Raw genomic sequence first — 20917 nt, 5'->3', positions numbered from 1 at the left:
CATTTCAACTATACTTTGTTACGGTTAACAAAATCATATTGATCAATGAAACTGCAGTCAAGAGTTGAGGTCTTGTTTAACTATTATTATTATTTACTAGTTCAGGAAACTATTTTTTTCTATTAGTGTATTAGCGTTGTTATACATCGAATTATTTACTTGTCGACTGTGTACATTATTCGCGTTCTTCGATTATTGTATATAAAAGCTAGTTATGCTGATACGATTAAACATTATATTGTAAATATTGAAATTATAAATATAATATAGTCAAGCTCTGAAAGAAGGACTATATTTTCCATAAATAAATATATTAATACGAAATCCATTTTATGTTATTTGATAAACGAATGATATATTATAACGTCAAACGATTTAACTTTATTTGTAAATATTTATTTATGACAAATATTATTTTTATTACAAGCTACAAAATATTTGTCCAGTTTCAGAAAACATTTTGAATAAATAAAAAAAGTATAGACATTATTGGCTATCGGCAAACCAACGATTTCGAAAATTTTTTATTTTCATAGATGAGAGGCTCAAACTGTGTCGTAATAATTTGTAATATTAGTTTGATTATCAAGTGCTGATTATAATCGATACATCCAGACGGAAAAACTAAATCGATTAACAATGCATACACGGTAAGAAATGCATGGCGTTCAACACCATGCAAGTATGGTCTCAAGACAGATGGTAAAATAGTATGTGAAATATTTCAAGACAGTATTGTAACGAGTCCCAGAAGTTTGATGTTATTTACTATACTGTATAGTACTGGAGCTATTATATTGCTCACACGTATGTATAGCAGGCACGGCGAAACAGCATGCCCTGAGACCCATCCTACAATGCCATAATTTCTGGCGTGTCAATCAATGTATACCATCGTATTACCACCAAAACTATATAGATGTCGTTAGAGTAGGCTTATCAGTCAGAAACAATGTGGATACGGCAACGCAGTATGGGCCTGACAGCCATACTGACATTGCGGCGCCCGCGTCAACTATTGCCAATCTTACTATTCCCGCAATGGTCGAATCATTTATGCACGCAATTTTACAGCCTATAAAAATCTTCGATACTATACAGTATAGCATTCACGCCCATACTGGCATAGTGATGTCCGCAAATGATTTCTTACCGTGTAGAAGTTTTCGGTGTTTCGTTAGAAAACTTTCATTTAATACACGGAAAGAAATTTTCTGTAAAAATTACCGTCAAATTCACTGTAATCGTGGGACGAATGGCACGACCTAATCATTTGTGGGTTAGTGAGATAATTTTTAACTTTTTTCAACAAATTTTACCGTAGTCTACTGTAAATTTTATTTGGTTTTCGGTAAATTTTATGAAGTCTAACCGCAAAATAAATACATTTTTCCGTAATTTTTAATTTGAAAATGGTAATAAATAAAAGCACCGCATTATGTTCCACGATTACAGTGAATTTAACGGTAATTTTGAACGAACATTTCTTTCCGTGTAGGTATCGGTAAAAAAAAGCTTTAGATCTGATGAAATCTGGCCAGACTTTATTAGATCAAGTAATATCTTGTCAGACATTGAATTTCGAACTAATTATATTTCGGCAGATTCAATTGTATCCGATAAATTTTCACAGAAAAACTTAAATATTTAAAAAATTCATATAATAATTCGATTTACTGTCAATCAAAACAAAATTAAATCTGGAGAGATTTGATCAGATATAATCTGATCCAACGTCATATCTGATCAAATATAATTTGATGTAACCATGTCTCGTCGGATTTCATTTTCGTTCGTGTAGTTTTTATTAAAAAAAAAAAAAATATTCTCTAAGCACTGATTCTTTAAATCGTTTAGCATCAATAAAAATGTATAATTCTCAACTAGTTTTTCACTATGGCATTCATAATAAGTGTGGAATGCTCTATTATTGCGAATCAAAAAGTTGTTAAGCTATATATAGATATTAAATTCCTGTATTCATTTAACTTTTCAATGGCCGAAATAAAAATTTATTAACTATGGATAAATGTAATCGCATCAGCTTAAATGAAAGATTTTTTAATATTTAACGAATAAGTATTCAATAATTTCTGCAAACAGATGGTTTATAATTAGCATTAATATATCCTGATTGATAAAAACCAATCCTTTGATTATTTTATATAGATAGTACAGGAGTAGTAATCAAATATGATTGATGTTGATTCATTTCAGTAATTCAATACTCACATTGAACATTGGGTTCCTTATCTCTGATGGCAGTCATTAGTGATCTGAAACTGCTGTTGATCGCTTTGATTTCTAAGTAGAATCTGATATACATGATGTTGGATTTTGTGTTAACAGTTTCAGCTATACTGCCACAAAAATTTTTCACTAATGCATTCATCTCTGTTTCCTTGTCAAAAACAGAGAGGAAATTGGCATCGCAATCGTTTGGTTTGTCCAATTTAAAAGATTCAAATGTTAGTTGCATCTGTAACATTTATACCAGAAGAAAAAATTGTATCATTATAGTGTCTCAATATTCTAACCGCAATTTTTTATTTTTACATACATGAAAAGTACAGCAAGTAAAATTCTAATAAACAGCAAATGTTACTGTATGATTCAGATTAAGGGTGTAGTTTAGTTCGTCAGTTTCGAAAAATCCGTTTTTTTTTCTTTTAAATTTTTTGAATATATATAGGGGAGAGTGGGGTCAATTGAACCAAGGGGCAATTGAACCAGTAAGCTTAAAAAATCGAAAAAAATAGAAAAATGAGTCGTCCTCTTGGAATTATATTTTAATACACTGAACCTTAGTCTGTCCAAAATTTGAAACCAACATGATGATTTAATTTAAAGAAATTCAAGTTTTTGTGTTTTTAGGAATCTGAACTTTTATTTAAATTTTAATTTTCCGCCCACCGGACGGAAAGTGGCAACTTTCGGGCCGCTGTCCTAAACGAAGTTGCAACTTTCCGGCTTCGTTTAGCCGAAAAATAGTATACACATCTTGGTCAGTAAAAAAGAAAGCCTCAGGCTTTCCACATGTTTGTCAGCCTCGGCCAACAATTACATGTGCTCTAAGATTTTTCTTATTTTACTGGCCTAGGTATGTAATAAACTATTGTATTTATACTTATTTATAGAAATAAAAAAACAAACGAAATGTTTGCAAAAACGTCCCACTAAAGATCTATCGACTTATAAAAAATATAACAAACTTTTTTTTCTGAAAACTTTTTGTTCAATCTTTTTGACTTCAAAAAATACTTAAAATAAAGAGAGAAAATTTTCAATATTAATTTTTCTAGATGTAAATTAGCTGATTCGACAAAGCAAACTTTTATACGCCCTCATGCCTCTGGAACTGATCTATCAGAAAATTGTATCAAATTCGCGGTTGCTTCATATTTCTATAAAACAGTTCAATTACACTGTAAAAAATTCGCGGAGTGAATGCGGATTGAATCCGGAGTGAATGCGGAGTGAATGAATTTTTTATTATTCACTCCTCTCGGAGTGAAATTCACTCCAGAGGGGAGTTTTAGGAATGTCGCTGATAAAATATAATTCCACTAAGTAAAATCGAAATAAAAATTCGCGTATTACAGTACTGATGATCAACCGATACGCACACACACACGCACACACACACACACGCACACACACTCGCACACACACACGCACACACACCCGAACACACACACGCGCACACCCGAACACACACACGCGCACACCCGAACACACACCCGACTAGAATTTTTCATAAGGGCCTGACAAGGTCCTTATCGGGTTAATTTTATGTCAAATAAGGTCCCGATCAGGGTATCCTGACGAGGATCCTGATATGGATGTAACGCATAAGACCCATGAGGTCCTTATCGGGATTGCCTTATCAGGACCTTACCAGGATATCCTCATCAAATCCTTATTAGGATTACCTTATTAGCAATTATTTTAAAAAAAATATTAAATTGCGAAACAAAAATAAGAGAATTTTAATTCGAACGAGAATGTTATCTATTGTATTGAAAGCATTAATTAGAGGAAGTAAACATATTTTTTATTGATGAAAAAATCCCGATAACTGCTGGGCTCGAACCTGCGTCCTTTCGATTCAAAGTCCTCGATGCTATCCACTGGTCTGACATACACAAGTGATCTTGAAAGTGTAAATATAATATCTGTGCTACAATGATCGACGTGATTTTTATATTATATTCTTTTGTACTTTTCTAAATTTTTAGCCTGTAAATGAAATATTTGAAGGAATGGGATAACTTTTTTTTGAATAAGGATATCCAGATTCGGTCCTGATCAGGAACTCGTCAGGTTGACCCGATCGGTAAATAACTTTTTTTTGAATAAGACTATCCTCACGAGGTCCTGATCAGGAACTTGTCAGGTTGACCCGATGGCAAATAACTTTTTTTTTAATAGAGATATCCAGATACGGTCTTGATCAGGAACTCGTCAGGTTGATCCGATCTCAAATAACTTTTTTTAGAATAAGGATATCCTGACGAGGTCCTGATCAGGAACTTGTCAGGTTGACCCGATGGCAAATAACTTTTTTTTAAATAGAGATATCCAGATACGGTCCTGATCAGGAACTCGTCAGGTTGACCCGATCGGTAAATAACTTTTTTTTGAATAAGACTATCCTGACGAGGTCCTGATCAGGAACTTGTCGGGTTGACCCGATGGCAAATGACTTTTTTTTAATAGAGATATCCAGATACGGTCCTGATCAGGAACTCGTCAGGTTGACCCGATCGGTAAATAACTTTTTTTTGAATAAGACTATCCTGACGAGGTCCTGATCAGGAACTCGTCAGGTTGACCTGATGGCAAATAACTTTTTTTTTAATAAGGATATCCTGATGAGGTCCTGTCAGGTTTGCCCTAATAAGGCAAACCTTACATTAACCTGATAAGGTCCTTATGGTACTTCAGGCAAATCAGGAAGAAATTCTAGTCGGGCATACGCACACACCCAAACACACGCACGTACACATTCGCACACACCCGCACACATACGCACACATTCGCATACACCCGAACACACACGCACACACACCCAAACACACATACGCACATATTTGCACACATACGCACACACCCGAACACACGCACGCACACACCCGAACACATACGCATAAACGCACACACCCGAACACACACACGCACACATTTGTACACTCGCACGCGCACTCACGCACGCACACACATCCACAGACACGCGCAGACACAGACACTCGCACACACACGCTGTTTAACAATTAATATAAATTAATTTAAACGTTAAAACTCCGGACCGGAGCGAATTGGGAGTAAAATGAAATCCGCGTCACTCCGCTAACAGAAACTCCGAATTCACTCCGCATGCGGAGTGATTTTTTTAAAAACTCCGGATTTCCGAGTGGTGGAGTGAATCCGGAGTGAATTCGGATTTAATTTTAATCCGGATTCACTCCGGATTTTTTACAGTGTATGGGATCGTTATTTGAAATAACCTATTTTTTTATAAAAATTCACCGGAATATTTCATTCAAATTAATTTAAACTACCATCATCCTTTCAGTTTATTAAAAATAAAAAAAATGCAGTTGTCTCCCCAGAGACGCTGATCATAGACCTCTCATAGATCTATCACAGATCGATGGTAGACTTCTCATTGATCTCGGATAGATCTATCATTTTTTGTACGGGATGTTATAACTCATTTATTACATATTTTGCCGTGTTTATAGAAAATATACACATGGCGGTACTTTGTCGTATACTTTAGAACTATACATTATTATCATGCGGGCATTTAAAACACGTTTTACGGTGTATTAAATATCTGTGTATTGCTTATGGTGATTCTATGTTATTTGGGAAGTGTGTTATTTTTGACTACCCACTTGGTTTTAGGATAAAATTCCCAAAAATAGCCTATTTTGTTATCCGATGAACTAGACTACACTACACTCTTAAGAACTACGTAAAATTATTTTTATTTCACAACATGTCACTCATAGTTCCGTGACTAAATTTAATAGTATTAAAAAATTATTCATGTCTCACCCTACTTTTACGTTGTAATTTTTTTTTTTTATGATGATGAGTAACATCCATGAAAATGGACAGTCATTTATTATTTATGACAGTTATAAAAAAATATGAATTATAGTTGGTAAATATATAAATTTAATGTTATTATTCCATGAAACTAAGTCATTTTTATGTGAATTACAAAAAAAAAAAGAAATGGATTAGAAATATTCAAAGTAAATAAAATTCTTATGTCATTTGAATCATATATACTTACTCGCCATTTTTCTTTCGCTCTAATAACCCATAAACAATCCAGTGGTACATTATTTTTTATCGCTATTTTTTTTTCTTCTTCAATAGCAGTGTTGTTAATTAATGCTTCAGCTTCTTCAGTCACATATTTGATGCAAGGTTCTGGTTCGGGCGGTACTCCCGCTGTAAACGAAATCTAGTAAGATTTTCTAAATTCGATAGTATTACACGGAGAGAAATTTATGGTAACCGTTCCTAGTGCGCTTATGAAATATCATCCCATACCGTTATGGTAATGATTACTTGGAATTATGAGATGTAGGTCCATACTTTCTAGGAAAAGTTCCCATAAGTATGGGAACAATTCCCATCATTATGGTAACAGTTCCCATATCGCATGTGAAAGAATTATGGTAATCGTTACCAAATATTGTGGTCACCATAACCATAATATTATGGTAATGGTTACCATATTATATGGTATCGATTACCATAATATATTGTAACCATCACCATAATAGGAGTGGGAGGGGCAAAAGGGGGTACTTAAGGAAATACCAAGTTTTCGAGGTCTCAAATACGCTAAATCTTTTTTTTTTTTTGATATTCAAAGTAAATAGAAGAAATTTTCAGTTACCGTTGAAGAAAAAATTTTTCATTTCTGCAGGCAAAATGGGGTACCCCCTAACAAAGGTAAAAAAAAAAAAATTCTGGATTTTAAACGAATTTGATTAAGTTGATTTTTTTTTTAAGTAATCTACATGAAGAAAAATTATATTTTACATGTTTATTGGATACAAAAGAAGAAAAAAAATTTTTAATAGTTTTTATCATTAAATAAACGTCATTAATATTTTTCAACCGACAATTGATTTTTGAAAGAGTTTAAACAAAAAAATTCAAAGTAACGCTTAATTATATTTACAGAAGTGATTTTGGAATGTTTAAAAACCATTTAAAATATGAAATTTTTTTTTATCAAATTTTAGGGGTACCCCGTTTTGCCTACCCTACCCCCTTTTGCCCCCCCCTTCTCCTATATGGTAACCATCACCATATTATTTTAGTAATGGTTACTATAATATTATGGTAATGGTTACCATATTATATGGTAATGGTTACCATATTATATGGTAATGGTTACCATACCTTATGGTAATGGTTACCATATTATATGGTAACGATTACCATAATATATGGTAACCCTCACCATAATATTATAGTAACCATTTCTATAATGTTATGATAATGGTTACCATACATTATAGTAATGGTTACCATACATTATGGTAATGGTTACCATATTATATGGTAATGGTTACCATATTATATGGTAACGGTTATCACAATGTATGGTAACCATTGTCATAATATTATAGTAACCATTATTATAATATTATGGTAATGGTTACCATAATATATAGTAACGATTACTATAATATTATAGTAATGATAACTGTAATATATATGGGTGCCATTCCTATAATTTACATTTCAACAAAACCGGTTACCATGCATTATGGAAACCATTTTATAATATATTGTGATTGTTACCATAAATTTCTCTCCGTGTACTATATTAGTTTATCTATCGAATGCGATCGTATTTAAGACGTGAGGTGTAAAGATTGGTGCCCGAGCCGAAGACGAGGGTACCAACACATGAGTGTCTTAGACTCGATTGTACTAGATAAATACATTAGTTTTTGTGACAGATATTAGAAATGTACTACATTTAGTGCCTATAAATGGCAGGTTATAAACTTGTGTTTATTTATTTGCTAAGATTGTTTTGAGTATTTGTTGAAAATGAGAGAGATGTCGGTAAGTGTACGAATTAAAATGATGATAAATTTTGTCACAAGATGGCTGGTTGAATTACTTCGATATTTTTTGGTCGTTTGCTATCGCACATGTATCCAAAACATATCTTTTGATCCGTTGATGACGTCACTATTAGATCGATTAGGTATCTTTATTATCAGCTGTATCTTATCTAATATTTCTAGCTGCTGCGCGGCTATAGGCGCTAAATATCGTACATTTCAAGTGTCTGTCACAAAAAATTTAATTTAGATTTAATTAATATGTACTTTTAAGGTGACCAAGAATTTGAATTCTTCAAAGATGAGTTTTGAGCAAATTGGGGTATGTCAAAATTTGTAAATAATTTTTTTGCAAAGTGGGACAATCTTTTCAGAAATAAAAAGAATGTTTTCTTGTTTAAAAATATGTTTTTATCTAATTTTTATGGTGCCGTAAAATGAAAATTTTTTTAAATGTACTCAGAAATTAAATTGCAAAAAAAAGTTCAATCATAAAAATTTTATCTTAAAATATATCTAAGCGAATTTCTTATTTCATTTTTATTAATTGGTTTTGCTATTAATTAGGTAGCGATTCACTATTCCGCAGTCTTGTCCCACATAGGAAGCAAATGTTTGTTGGTGATATTCATAATGAAACAGCAAAACAGTGATGATAACATAAATTACTTCTAGTTACTAGCCGGGAGCTACATACGCTTTACGACAAATTATCTATTTTCGAAATGTCTCATAATTTCTCTACTGAAGGTAATTTACGTTATTCTCTAGCACTCACTGTTTCGGCCATTCGTTAATTACATACATCAGAATTGCAGTCAATAGCAGAGTGAAATACAATAAGGTAATATAGAAATTCTAGAGAATAGCTCAGTAATAAAATATTAATTCTGCATATGACATATTATTGTTGTTATTATCATTATTATTTGTATTTATATTAAAAGACCATGATCATAAAGTTGTCAAAATTTTAAAGAATGCAATTAATAAATATTCATTTTTAGTTTATCGTCGCAAAAACAAATTCAAATGGATATGAAATATTAAAATTAAATTGAATGGTTTATAAAACTTAAAATGTTTATAAAATGAAAAATATGTAAAATTTAAAACTGAAATTCCTCAGTCATCTATTATACATGTAGTTATTTTCTAGAAACATTCACGGAGAAAAATGGGATTAAGAAACTTATGAATTTTTATTATGCTGTCGACCAAACTTGAAACAGAATGTTAAATCATAAAAAAATTATCTTATTCAACGCAGGCCTGATTTGCGCACTTTATGACGTCTGCGTTGCGAACCCTAAACGGCTGTTTATCGACTGCTGCAAAGAAGTTGAGTAAAGTCAAAGTAGATGTCCTCGACTTCCACCAGCATTGTGAAAAGTGAGTGTTGAAATGACGTTTCACCACGCGTCTCAAGAGTTATAACTGAGCTCCATCTATTAAACATCGTAAGAACTCGTTGAACGACTTAACGTTTTTTTTTTTTTAAATCCATGTTAAACGGCTAGTACACTAAATATGGTTACTTCAATTCATCATATGGGAGTGGGTTATACTGCGTGGTTGTGTTGTATTTATTTATTAATAAATATGAAAATTAATAAGTAGAACATCCGAGTAAATTTTAAATCAATGAAATATGAATTCTGAATTTTAAAGCCGATGGTTTCTTGTGATTTTGTGGGTGCACCGTGTCGCTAAACAGCCACAGACTTCGCTTCGCAGATTGTCATTAATCGCATAAATCAGGCAATTGTTGAATAAAATATAGTGCATAGTAGGACACTCAGATTGTCTTCGGCTCGAGTACGTAACCCTACAACTCGTGCTGAAAACATTGCTCTCGCCACATAAAGACTATCTTAGTATCCTAACTATGCAATATACTAATGCTGCACTATAAGGATTATTATGAGCCACTAAAAATTTTTTGTTCTCTACTATAATTCCTAATCTAGACAAATAATATTCATTACAATTTATCAATAAGTTTAAAGTATATAATGGTTGTAGTGTTTTTTGTAGTGTAACATAATAATTTGTTGGCAACTCAACTTCCTGTTTCAAGTTTGGTCAACAGCATAATAAAAATTCATAGATTTCTTAAGCCCATTTTTCTCCATGTTTAGCTTTTTGTTAAAATTGGAACTTTTAGCTCCTGTATCCCCAACTTAAAAAGTTTCAATTGTCTTGGAATGAGTGGATATTTATAGAGGGAGCTTAGTTTTTTTTGTTACGTTGCAATATAATTATTTTACCCTCAATTAATTTATAACCATTTCCATCTAAGGAGGTTCGACTGAATCTTATGTAAAAATGATTTTCCAACTTTAAGATTTGAAACTTACTATACATGTAAAGAAGTACTTTATCTATGTATTCTCAAAATTTGGATATGATCCACCGTCAAGATTTTTAGAAAAAAAGATTTAAAAATGACGTTTTTCGAATGATGAATGATGTTCTTATACACAGATTCTTATGGCGGACAAGCTTTCGTCATGACTTATTGGATTTTTTTCATTATTAACCTCCCAAGCTTAAGAAATAAAAAACCATATGCCATAAACTTGAATATTTTCAGAATATGATAAGATTTTAACAATATAGTGTTACCGTTGTAATTATTTAAATGATTCAAGTTAAACCTTATTATTTAATCTTGTTCATCGACAGAGATACATATTATTGAGGGTTTGGCAACCTCGCGGAAGCAGCTGCGAAAAAAAAACAAAGATAGAAATACATTAATAAGAGAGACGAGATTAGAAATAAATTTTTTCCGCTTTAATTTGAATATCGATGTGTAAGAAGTTAGAACGCGCTGTTGCCAAATCTTTTTATTAAATCATGAGTCAAAAATAACCAAGTGATTTCATTACTTTCTTTAATTAAATAAGTAATAAATATTAATTTATAAATTCGTTATGTTATTATAAATTATAACAATGGATTTTTATAACTATTAGGAGAATTTAGCAAACGAAAAAATTCAAACAATACTTTGACTCACTAGTTTCGGTCGAATCTGCTTAATAACCAAAATCAACATCAAATAAACTTAAAGCAGTATCACTTTGTTATTGACGCTGACTTCACCATCAAAAGACAAAAATGATTTTAAATTAATTACAGGTAAAAGCATTATCTAAGCGTAATGTTAACTAATACTCACGATAAGTTGGCCTTGGTACTTGACTCCAAATTGCTTTGAAGCCTTTGTATTCAATCGTATCATCGCTATGAAAACGTAACCAGAGATACCTTGTCCTGGATGTAATTTCAGGAGGAAAATTTTTATCACAGAAGTTGCCAATAGGAGTAGAAAAGCCATAGAATCCATCACGCACCTCGAAGTAATCAAATGCGCACTCTGGATCTTTATCGCTAGTAGTCATTGGTGCCTCAAGCTCAAAATAATCTCGGAAATCAAGTTTGATGAGCATCCCTTTATCCGCTATAACAAGAGACAAAACATACACATTGTAAAAAAAAGGCTTATTTAATCTGAAATTACATATTCAATAGGAATAAGAGTACATGAGAAAAATAAATGCTCTCTTCTTTTATTTAATAACGCGACTGAAGATATAGTATAATGCCGGACGGCTCAACTGGTAGAGCACTCGGCGTGATACTGACATAGTCTGGGTTCGATTCCCCAGTTCAGGTTATGGTTATTTTTCTCAATTTATCTATAAATTGTCTTATTGGAAAGGTTTGCATGTTTAGGTTCCACTGTATGAAATTGGTTCCACTATATGTTCAGGCGCCATTGCACAGTGAAACAGCTTACACAACCATGTACTTAAATAAACATTTTTTAAAATTGATTTGCTTCGGTATAGTTGTAATTGTAATATTATTTCTAAAATAATAGTAATCTTTCTTCCCGTGAAAAAATCTTTTTATAATATTTTATACTAAAATCGGCCTGGTAACAATCTGTAAAATTTCATAAAATTTTTTGAAACTGCACGAAATATTTTGAAGTTTCATAAAATTATACAGTGAGTATTTATTTTTAAAAAAATTTGGTCAACGGTTGGCTCTGCGGGCCAGCCCCAAGACTTATCGCTGTTTTCAAGCTCAAGGAGCTTGGAAACATTATTGTGGTTTAATTTTCGAGCTCGAAAACACTCTTACATGAAGTAAATTTATATGTTCAAGTTTGGAAATAATTAATAAGTAATGAAATTAATTTTTTTTTTCTATACAATTAAAAACATTAATTAAATTGTTTTTTATGTTTCATAAAACTGAGTGCTTTCCCTTACCCGGGAAAGGGGTAGATCCGCGATGTTAGTCCGCGAAATTTGCTATTGGGGTGTGTGTGAGTGTATGTGTGTGTGAGTGTGTTTGTGTGTTACTTGACCGCGTGAACCGGGATAATTTGTTGAAATAATAGTAACCCGCGATAATTTGTTTAAAAGAATTATTGTAAACCGAGATTATAAATAATTAACCCGCGTTTAATTATTGATGTTAATTATTGTAAAGGTAGTAGAACAGAGCATCGAAGCTCATGTAAAAAGGTTTTGTTTTGTTTCTTGTTTAAGTAAAGTTTTGATTATTGTTTATTTTAAAATTGTCCTTTTGTTTGAAAGGAATACGGCTTTACTGATCTGCTTAATTGACATATATTTATTTAGGGAACTTGTTGCACCACCATCATCATATTGAGGATTCACCGTCAATTTTTTAACATCTTTTCAACGGTCTAAAGTAGAATATACTTGCATCAACTTTACTGATGAGCCCAGCAAGTATATTCGGGGCGAAACCGTATTTATAATATTAACATCATTGACTAATAGAGTCCTTACAATTAAAGTATGGTATTACAGTGCGCATTAAGCAATATTAATTTACATGTAATTACTCATACGCAAATAAGGTTCTAAATAAATATATGTCAATTAAGCAGATCAGTAAAGCCGTATTCCTTTCAAACAAAAGAATTAAAAAGTCTGGTCGTAAATTAGATTCAATAAAATTAAAAATTGTCTATATTTCAAAGATCCCTTTTCAACCCTGGACTCCGGCGAGCTAAACCGAGCAAAAAGGGGTAACTGTTTATTTGAAATTGTCAATGTAGTGATTTTAATTGATAACAAATTACTTATTCGTCTAAGTTCCGATTTGCTAGATTTTAAACTGATTTTGATTAATAATTAATTTGGTTCATATTTAACGTTAATTAATATAATTTTAATTTAACCCAATTTTACTCGTTACAATTTAAAAGTATCAGAAGGTTGGTCCAGTAGCTACCGTTCAGATCCAGCAATCAGAAGGACGGCAGTTCGCGCCCAGAGCCCAGCAGAATTTTTCATCGAAGTTTTTTGACATTATTTACCTCAGTTAAATAGATTTAACGTTAATGATCATAAACTCTACGAGAATAATAATAATAAAATTTTTTAAAATTAAATTTATTTGCTTGCTTGGCTGATTGCTGGCTGCCGTTGATCGGTCGATAGTTGAGCGCCATTAATGGGCCGACGTTATCATCAGTATATTCAGCCATTCAAGGGCCATTAAAAGTTGCCAATTACTAGCCGTCAATCATCATACTTTGCCCAGCGATGGGCCATCCTAGGGCTGGTTTCCAAACTTTGTATGGGTAAACAAGCGTTCTCTGCTTCGCGTTCGAGGCGTGCAATAATATTTATAACTTTCTGATTTTGATTTAATATTTTGTTCAGAATAAATCATAAACTACAAAAATAAAGTGGTTATTTTATAAGTGACAAACGTGATTGATTAATATCTGAACATGCTTCTATTTTGTATACAATTTTAATAGTACCAAAAAATCACAATGTTTTAAAGTAAGAAATTTAAGTTGTTTTTTCATCATTTTTTGTGGGTCTTTAAGTAATTATCTTTTTTGTTTTTATTTTTTAAAAATAAAATCAAAGTACAGTCATAAAAACAATCGTAAAAACTGAGTTATATTTCCTCTGCAGTATATGCAGCTTAGTTTAAAATTATTCAACTCAGTCCGATCATAAGGATTCGTTTTACCTTTCGTTGGCGCACAACCAGAAATTCTATCTCTTTCCTAAAGGGAAATGTAGTATATATTATTTATGCTCGATGCAAATACTCTCTAGACAGAAGGTAGCTACGAGCTCTACGCGCTGTCAGAATGAGAAACCCTAGAGAGATTTTGGTAGCCCCGGTACCCAATAGTAACTATAGGAGTTTTGATGTTCTTAGTGATTGATGTACATTCTACATTTCGCATTTCACCAAGGAAATGACTCCAAATATCAGTTAAACGTGGTTTCACTGTTAACTCATTTATATTCTCAAGTTAAATACGATTTGAAATAATTTATAAACAAGTGAGCACCCATCAGTACAATAATTAAAAATCACAATAATATTTACATTTATTTATTCAAACCAGGCAATCATTTTTTTATCTATTTAAAAAAAAAATTAAACAAGCAACTAAACTTTAGAGACTGGGAACAATTACAATAAATATTGGCACAATTCATAAAACTATTTAAAATTTTATCATTTAAAAACAAATCTGAATACCGGCAGACCCTGCAGGCAAGCCCATATACTTCCCGCTTGTTTCAAGCTCAAAGAGCTCGAAAACACTTTCGTCAATACACCTATTTGAGCTTGACGAACTCAGTAATATCTTTTAATATATTCATTCTTGAGCTCTGCTTTCAGCAAGCAGTTGTAACGAACGGTACACATTTATTATGACTCAAATTGATTAAATTAAATAATATTAACTTAATTAAGGTTCATGACAAAAAAGGTCAAATTCTAAGAATAACTGTTAAACGATAGTTTACGATAATAAATATTGTTACCATCCCTTATGACAAAATGAAAATGAACTGGATAGTGTGACAACCTAACTAGGTCACTCGAAGTACTTTTCGAAGAAAAAGAGTTAACCAAGCTAAGCCCGAGTCAAAATTAAAAAAGTAGTTTGAACCTTAAAAACCTCAGTTCTTTTGATGATGGACTTGTCGCTAAATGTAATATGTTATTTAAGTCCTCAATGTCCTAAAAGTAGCATATGAAGGAGTAAATCACCTTTTTAAAAAGATGTTTTAACCCAAAAGGCCTACCATACTTTTAATCTGTAACTTCGAATGAGCTCAATTCTTTGGCATGATATTATTGTTATAATAATATCTGCGTTCTAAATGCATAAAGATATTTTCAACTGATCGTCAGCGTCCGAGTAGCAGTGCGGCAGAGGTTGTGCTTTATATTCGTAAGGTCGTGGTTTCAAATCCCGGCGGCAGCAGATTAGTTTTCAGCAGTTTTTTTCAAATTCTTCGGCAGTTTCCGTTTTCCAATACATCGTTTGTAGGGGTGGCGAATATTCTAATTTACGAATTATTGGTCTCGAATCGAATAATTCGAATGATTCGAACTATTCGAATTATTCGAATCGTTCAGATCATTCGAATCGTTCGAATTTTTCGAATAATCTGAATCCAAACCAAATAATAAACTAATTATTAAATTAAAGAAGAATTCGTATTCGTCGTAATTATCAACATTTTTAACTTCTCGCTAAGAAAATTGTAAATTTTCTAAAATTTGGGAAGTTACTGGTTTCAGTCCCATTTTCGAAAATCGCATTTCAAATAGATGTTGCAGACTGTCTGACATGGAAAATTTAAATAAATTTTGCCATGTAGCATGTTTTATTTAATTTATGTAGAATTTTCGAATCAACATACGAAATTTACCTTTTCATTCCAGATATGACCGGATGACACTTTTTTTAACAATAAAATGTTTATTATTTGAGTAATGAGTTCTATGAAAAAAATATTCAAATTGAGTCAAATACACCCGAACAAGACAACTTTTCCATTGAAATCGATTAATTTAAGAGCACAAGACAATTATTTGATCTATTCGAATTATTCAAATATTTCGAATTATTCGAATAATTCGAGCTAGTCGAATATTCGATTCGAATTTCGAATTGAATGTTCTATTCGATTCGATTCGATTCGAATGATATTCGCACACCCCTAATCGTTTGTATTTATTGTTCACATAAAATAATTAATTAATCATTCACTAATAAGTCAAAGACTCTAATTATTCAATTCAAACTTCGAATGACATAGTACTATTCTATTTGAATGCCTACTCGTATAACTTTAGCCATTATTATTAATATTTAAAATTTTATTATTTTTTAACTCACAACAAAACATTTATTACTATGAAATTATTTTCGGAATTCAAAAATTTCAAATTTTTTTCGATCATGGTGGTCATTTCTAATTAGTGGCCCCCTTTTCCCTTCTGTTTCTTTACCAATTGTACGCGATCCGATGAGAGTTTTTCTCGATCTATAAATTTAGGCTCTGGAGGCTTACTTCACCTTTTTAAGAAGATGATTTGAACCTTAGCTTGGTAGAAGTGGACAAAGTTACCACGTTTAGGTTCAAATCACCTTTTTGATGTATGAATATTCATATTCTAAAAAGATGATTTGAACCTTCTTATCCGTGTAGGATTTGGAGGCTTAAATCACCTTTTTATTTTTGACTCGGGAGGAGCTATCAACACATCAATGCTTATTGAAGAAGGACAACCAAACTCCTTAAGAATATATAAACCCCGGAATAATGGCAACTTTTGTCAGTCTGTTACGAGCAAGTAAGATCTGCTGATCTCTACCAATAATTTGGAATCTTAGAAGCAAATAGTATCACAACTATTTTTCGACCAATTTCATATAAATTTATTATAAAGTCTTACTAGTACAGTAAACCGCTCACCCAGATTGAAACTAGTTATCCTAGTTATCTTTAAGCATTCTCATCTTTGTAGTTGATACCTTTTGTTGTAGAAATACTCAACCATGTTATAAAGACAATTAACGATATATTGTGTAAACTCAGTGTATCAACAAATATTCCTGCAATCGTTGCTCGCACTTCAATTTAACTGTAAGAGATTTTTAATAAATAAATAATAATAAATCAGAAGTTGCGGCGTATAGCCTTTTTGGCCTTGTACACTTTTTCCTTTTATTTCGCAAGCTACTTACTTCTCCCTTTTGCCTTCATTGTACGGCTGAGGAGAAGCTCTAGTGATCGATAAAATTCCCATATTACCGATCACTAGATCTTTATCCCACGCCCAACACTCAGAGACCTCCGCTCGAGCCCAACGCGGGGCTAAGTGGTCACCCAGCCAAGTAGCAATCATGCTCAATGCTGCTTAACTACACTGAGAGAAAAATTTACTAATATTTGATAAATTAATTTATCAAATATTTGACTGTATTTATTAAATACTATCCTACACATATCAAATATCGATCTTTCCATCGACTAAATATTAATAAATTGATATTAACATTTAATAGGTCGCTGATCAATATTTAATAGAAGTTTATTAATATTTGATAAACTTTTATCAACTATTGATATGTGAGATTTGTATATAGTATTAATGAGTGTGGTGGCGTTGTACCCTCTAACCTAACATATGGCCTTATACATGCGTTACAACTAACAAATTGTTTTTATGCTTGTTGAAATAATAAAAAAAAAATAAAATAAAGTGTTATAGAAAAATGATTAAAAAAGTGGGGCTTGCTAAATTCCACCTAACCTATATTAACTAAACAAACTGATTACATATCACGATAGTATATAAGATATGTAGAAACGTAACCTATAGATCAGTCTGTATTTATTAATATTTGATAAACTACCGATCAATAATTGATAAACTGTTTATTTATATTTAATAAACACGTTTGCTAATATTTAATAAGCTGTTCATTAATATTTAATAAACTGTATTAATATTTGATAATGACCGACTTGGGAACAATCTAATTGAGCTGTTTATCAAATATTGATAAATTTTATTAATATTTGATAAATTCTTTTCTCAGTGTATGATGATCGCCCGAGCCAACCTTCAAAGTAATTATAAAACATAAGAAAACGAGGTGTTTACGAGTGCCTATAATTCACCAAACCCACTCATCCTTCCATGATACTTATCCGGGACCCCCTACTGCCACGCGGGTTATTTATAATAACGCGGATCCCTTCCTAGTACAAGCCACTCATTACTAGTCAAGGTAAGTAAATAGTATAGATTCAAATCATCGAGGTAATGAGCGATTAAGAGATTGTAATCTCATAGTTTAAAAATTAGGGATCTCCATATCTGATCATAGTAACCTCGTGTGATAAAAGAATTACAATTATTGATTTAAATAAACATAATTAACGTCACAACCCTCCGTTCGTGACACAGTTTTTTAAATTTTGCTTAATGAAATCAATGAATTCGGACAAAAATCAATGAATACGATTTGAATAGAAAGTTTAATGAGCATTGAATCAGATCAGAGCGTCATTATATCAAATATCCGAGACGTGTAAAAAAAAGTGATTTTTCTTAAATTTCTTCGATAATATTACTTAAACTAACAAATCGATTGGAATAAAATCTGTAGTGATCGAACAAAACTATAAAATGGTACACTCGGTTCAATTTTAGGTACATTTAATGAATTGTGTCGTGAGCTATACTGAGAAAATAAGGACAATTGTTATTTTTCAAAAATTTTATCGCCGATATCTTTTGAACTAATAGACCGATCTTGACGTCTCACGTGGCATTCGACCCGATTTTTCAGTGTCTAACACTAAATGATTTTTGGAAATAATCAATTGAACGATTTTGATTGTATGATTTTATTTTGATGGTTGAGGTGGCCATTGACGCTACCTATAAAGTGTTAGGTCTGTTTAGATTTTGAATCAATCCATGGAGTAAGTAAGGAGTTATAAAAAAAAACGTTTTTGAAAAAATTTTATTTCTGAAATATTTCTAAACGTACCGTACCAATTATGCTCAAATTATTAAAAATTTTTGAATTTAATGAGCCGCTTCAAACGCCACCTCAAAAAGCCAAATCGGGTCATCCATTCAAAAGTTACAGAATACTTACATACATACAGTCGGACATCCTTTTGGAAATAACCAGAATAGCTTCCTATGACCTCAAAACGTTGAGATTTGTCGAAAACTAGGTTATCGAGAATCAGACTGAAACCAATAACTTCCTTTTTTTTGAAAATTTTCAATCTTCATAACGTGAAGTTAGAAGAAGTATTTGAATGAAATTAACAGCTGTATTTAAAACTTTTTGTTAAATTTTCTTTGTGACGAATAAATATACTTGACTTAACTAAATATAGCAGTCGATGTGAATACGACAATTATCTATGGTATACAAAAATGAAATATAGTCGCTACACGGAGAAAATTTAATGGTACTATTTACAATACAAAATTTGTAATTTTAACCATCTAAAATGGTAATTACATTTTATCACCGGTAAAATGATTAGCTCTAATATTGAAAATGATAACAGTTACAATTGATGATGGTAACGGTTACTATTGAAAATGCTAATTATAACTATTAAAGATTGTAATGGTTACAATTGATGATGGTAACGGTTACTATCGAAAATGCTAATTGTAACTATTAACGATTGTCATGGTTATAATTGATGATGGTAATGGTTAGAATCGAAGATGGTAAAACTTACCATTCAAAGTTGTAAAAATTCTTAACTAAGAATGTGTGTGTACTCGCGTGAGTGTGTGCATGAGTGCGCTCATGCGTGTGTGTGCATGTGTACGTGTGAGAGTATATGTGTGCACGTGTGTGTGCGCGCAAGTGTGCGGGCAAGTGTGCGCATGTATGCGCGTGTGCGGGTAAGTGTGCGACCCCGTATTTATGTACATGGGTGCGTGCATGTGCACATGCGTAGATATATGTATGCATGTGCGTGTGTGCGTGTGTGTGTGTGTGTGTGTGTGTGTGTGTGTGTGTGTGTGTGTGTGTGTGTGTGTGTGTGTGTGTGTGTGTGTGTGTGTGTGTGTGAAATTAATCACTTCCCCAGTTAAGCAAATTACACATAGATAAGCGTCTGACTATAACGTTTATATTTTAATTTTTTACTAGCTTAGATGGTCATCATTATTTTGGCTGATAGTAACCATTACCATCAGGTTATTAAGAATTACGATTTTTTATAATAGTAGTAATTATTTTAGATAATAACAGTTATAATTTCTGGTTATCATAAATAATTTTAAGCTTTACCATACAGATGGTAGACACTACCATTCAGATTGTTTATTTAATAATTTAAATGATATTATCAATCATATAATTCAGTTTAAAAATTGTACTATAACTTGATGGTAACTGTAAAATGAGCGAATGTAATTTGGGATTCTGGTGTAGGTGTGGTTAATTCAATAACTAACAATTAACACAAAATTACAGATAATAGAATAGATCTTTATTTAACAATATGTACACTAAACTGTGAGAAAGATAGCGAATGCAACTACAAGGTAAGCGATAGCGAATGCGACTGAAAAAGAATACGCGTATAAATTCGACACGTGGTCGGTAGCGGTTAATGACGCGATAATTAAATTATAATTAATAAGACGCGAGCAACAATTCAATATATACTCAATAATCAGTAGCCTTGATATACTAGCTAATCATTGAGAATATTTAAGCAGAGATTTAGCGGAGCGGTTCAGACTTATATCACACTAGAGAATATTATTTTGAGCGAAGCGGTTGGATGGATAGCTGTATTTGTACTGATCGATGTAGATTAGAAAAATAGACGTCGTCTTCTTCCTTCGTGGCTGTTCGGTGGTGACGTGGCAGCATGGCTGCAGTAACGAATTTTCCCATTGGCTTAAAAGCGCGCCAA

The 20917-nt window shown here is 32.1% G+C and overlaps 1 protein-coding gene across 1 annotated transcript in view; it reads right to left on the bottom strand.

Moving 5' to 3' along the window:
- The window catches only part of LOC130667966 (uncharacterized), a 184725-nt gene that overhangs the window by 26850 nt on the left and 136958 nt on the right, over nucleotides 1-20917 (bottom strand). Inside the window, exons 3-5 of the mRNA XM_057469914.1 lie at nucleotides 11299-11580; nucleotides 6308-6468; nucleotides 2233-2479 (exon numbers count right to left, since the gene is read on the bottom strand). Coding sequence (XP_057325897.1) covers nucleotides 2233-2479; nucleotides 6308-6468; nucleotides 11299-11580 — 690 coding nt within the window. The remainder of the gene's footprint in view (nucleotides 1-2232; nucleotides 2480-6307; nucleotides 6469-11298; nucleotides 11581-20917) is intronic.

The sequence above is a fragment of the Microplitis mediator genome, chromosome 5, assembly GCF_029852145.1.
Source record: "Microplitis mediator isolate UGA2020A chromosome 5, iyMicMedi2.1, whole genome shotgun sequence".
Classification (NCBI taxonomy): domain Eukaryota; kingdom Metazoa; phylum Arthropoda; class Insecta; order Hymenoptera; family Braconidae; genus Microplitis; species Microplitis mediator.
This window is presented reverse-complemented; position numbering and strand designations above follow the sequence as displayed.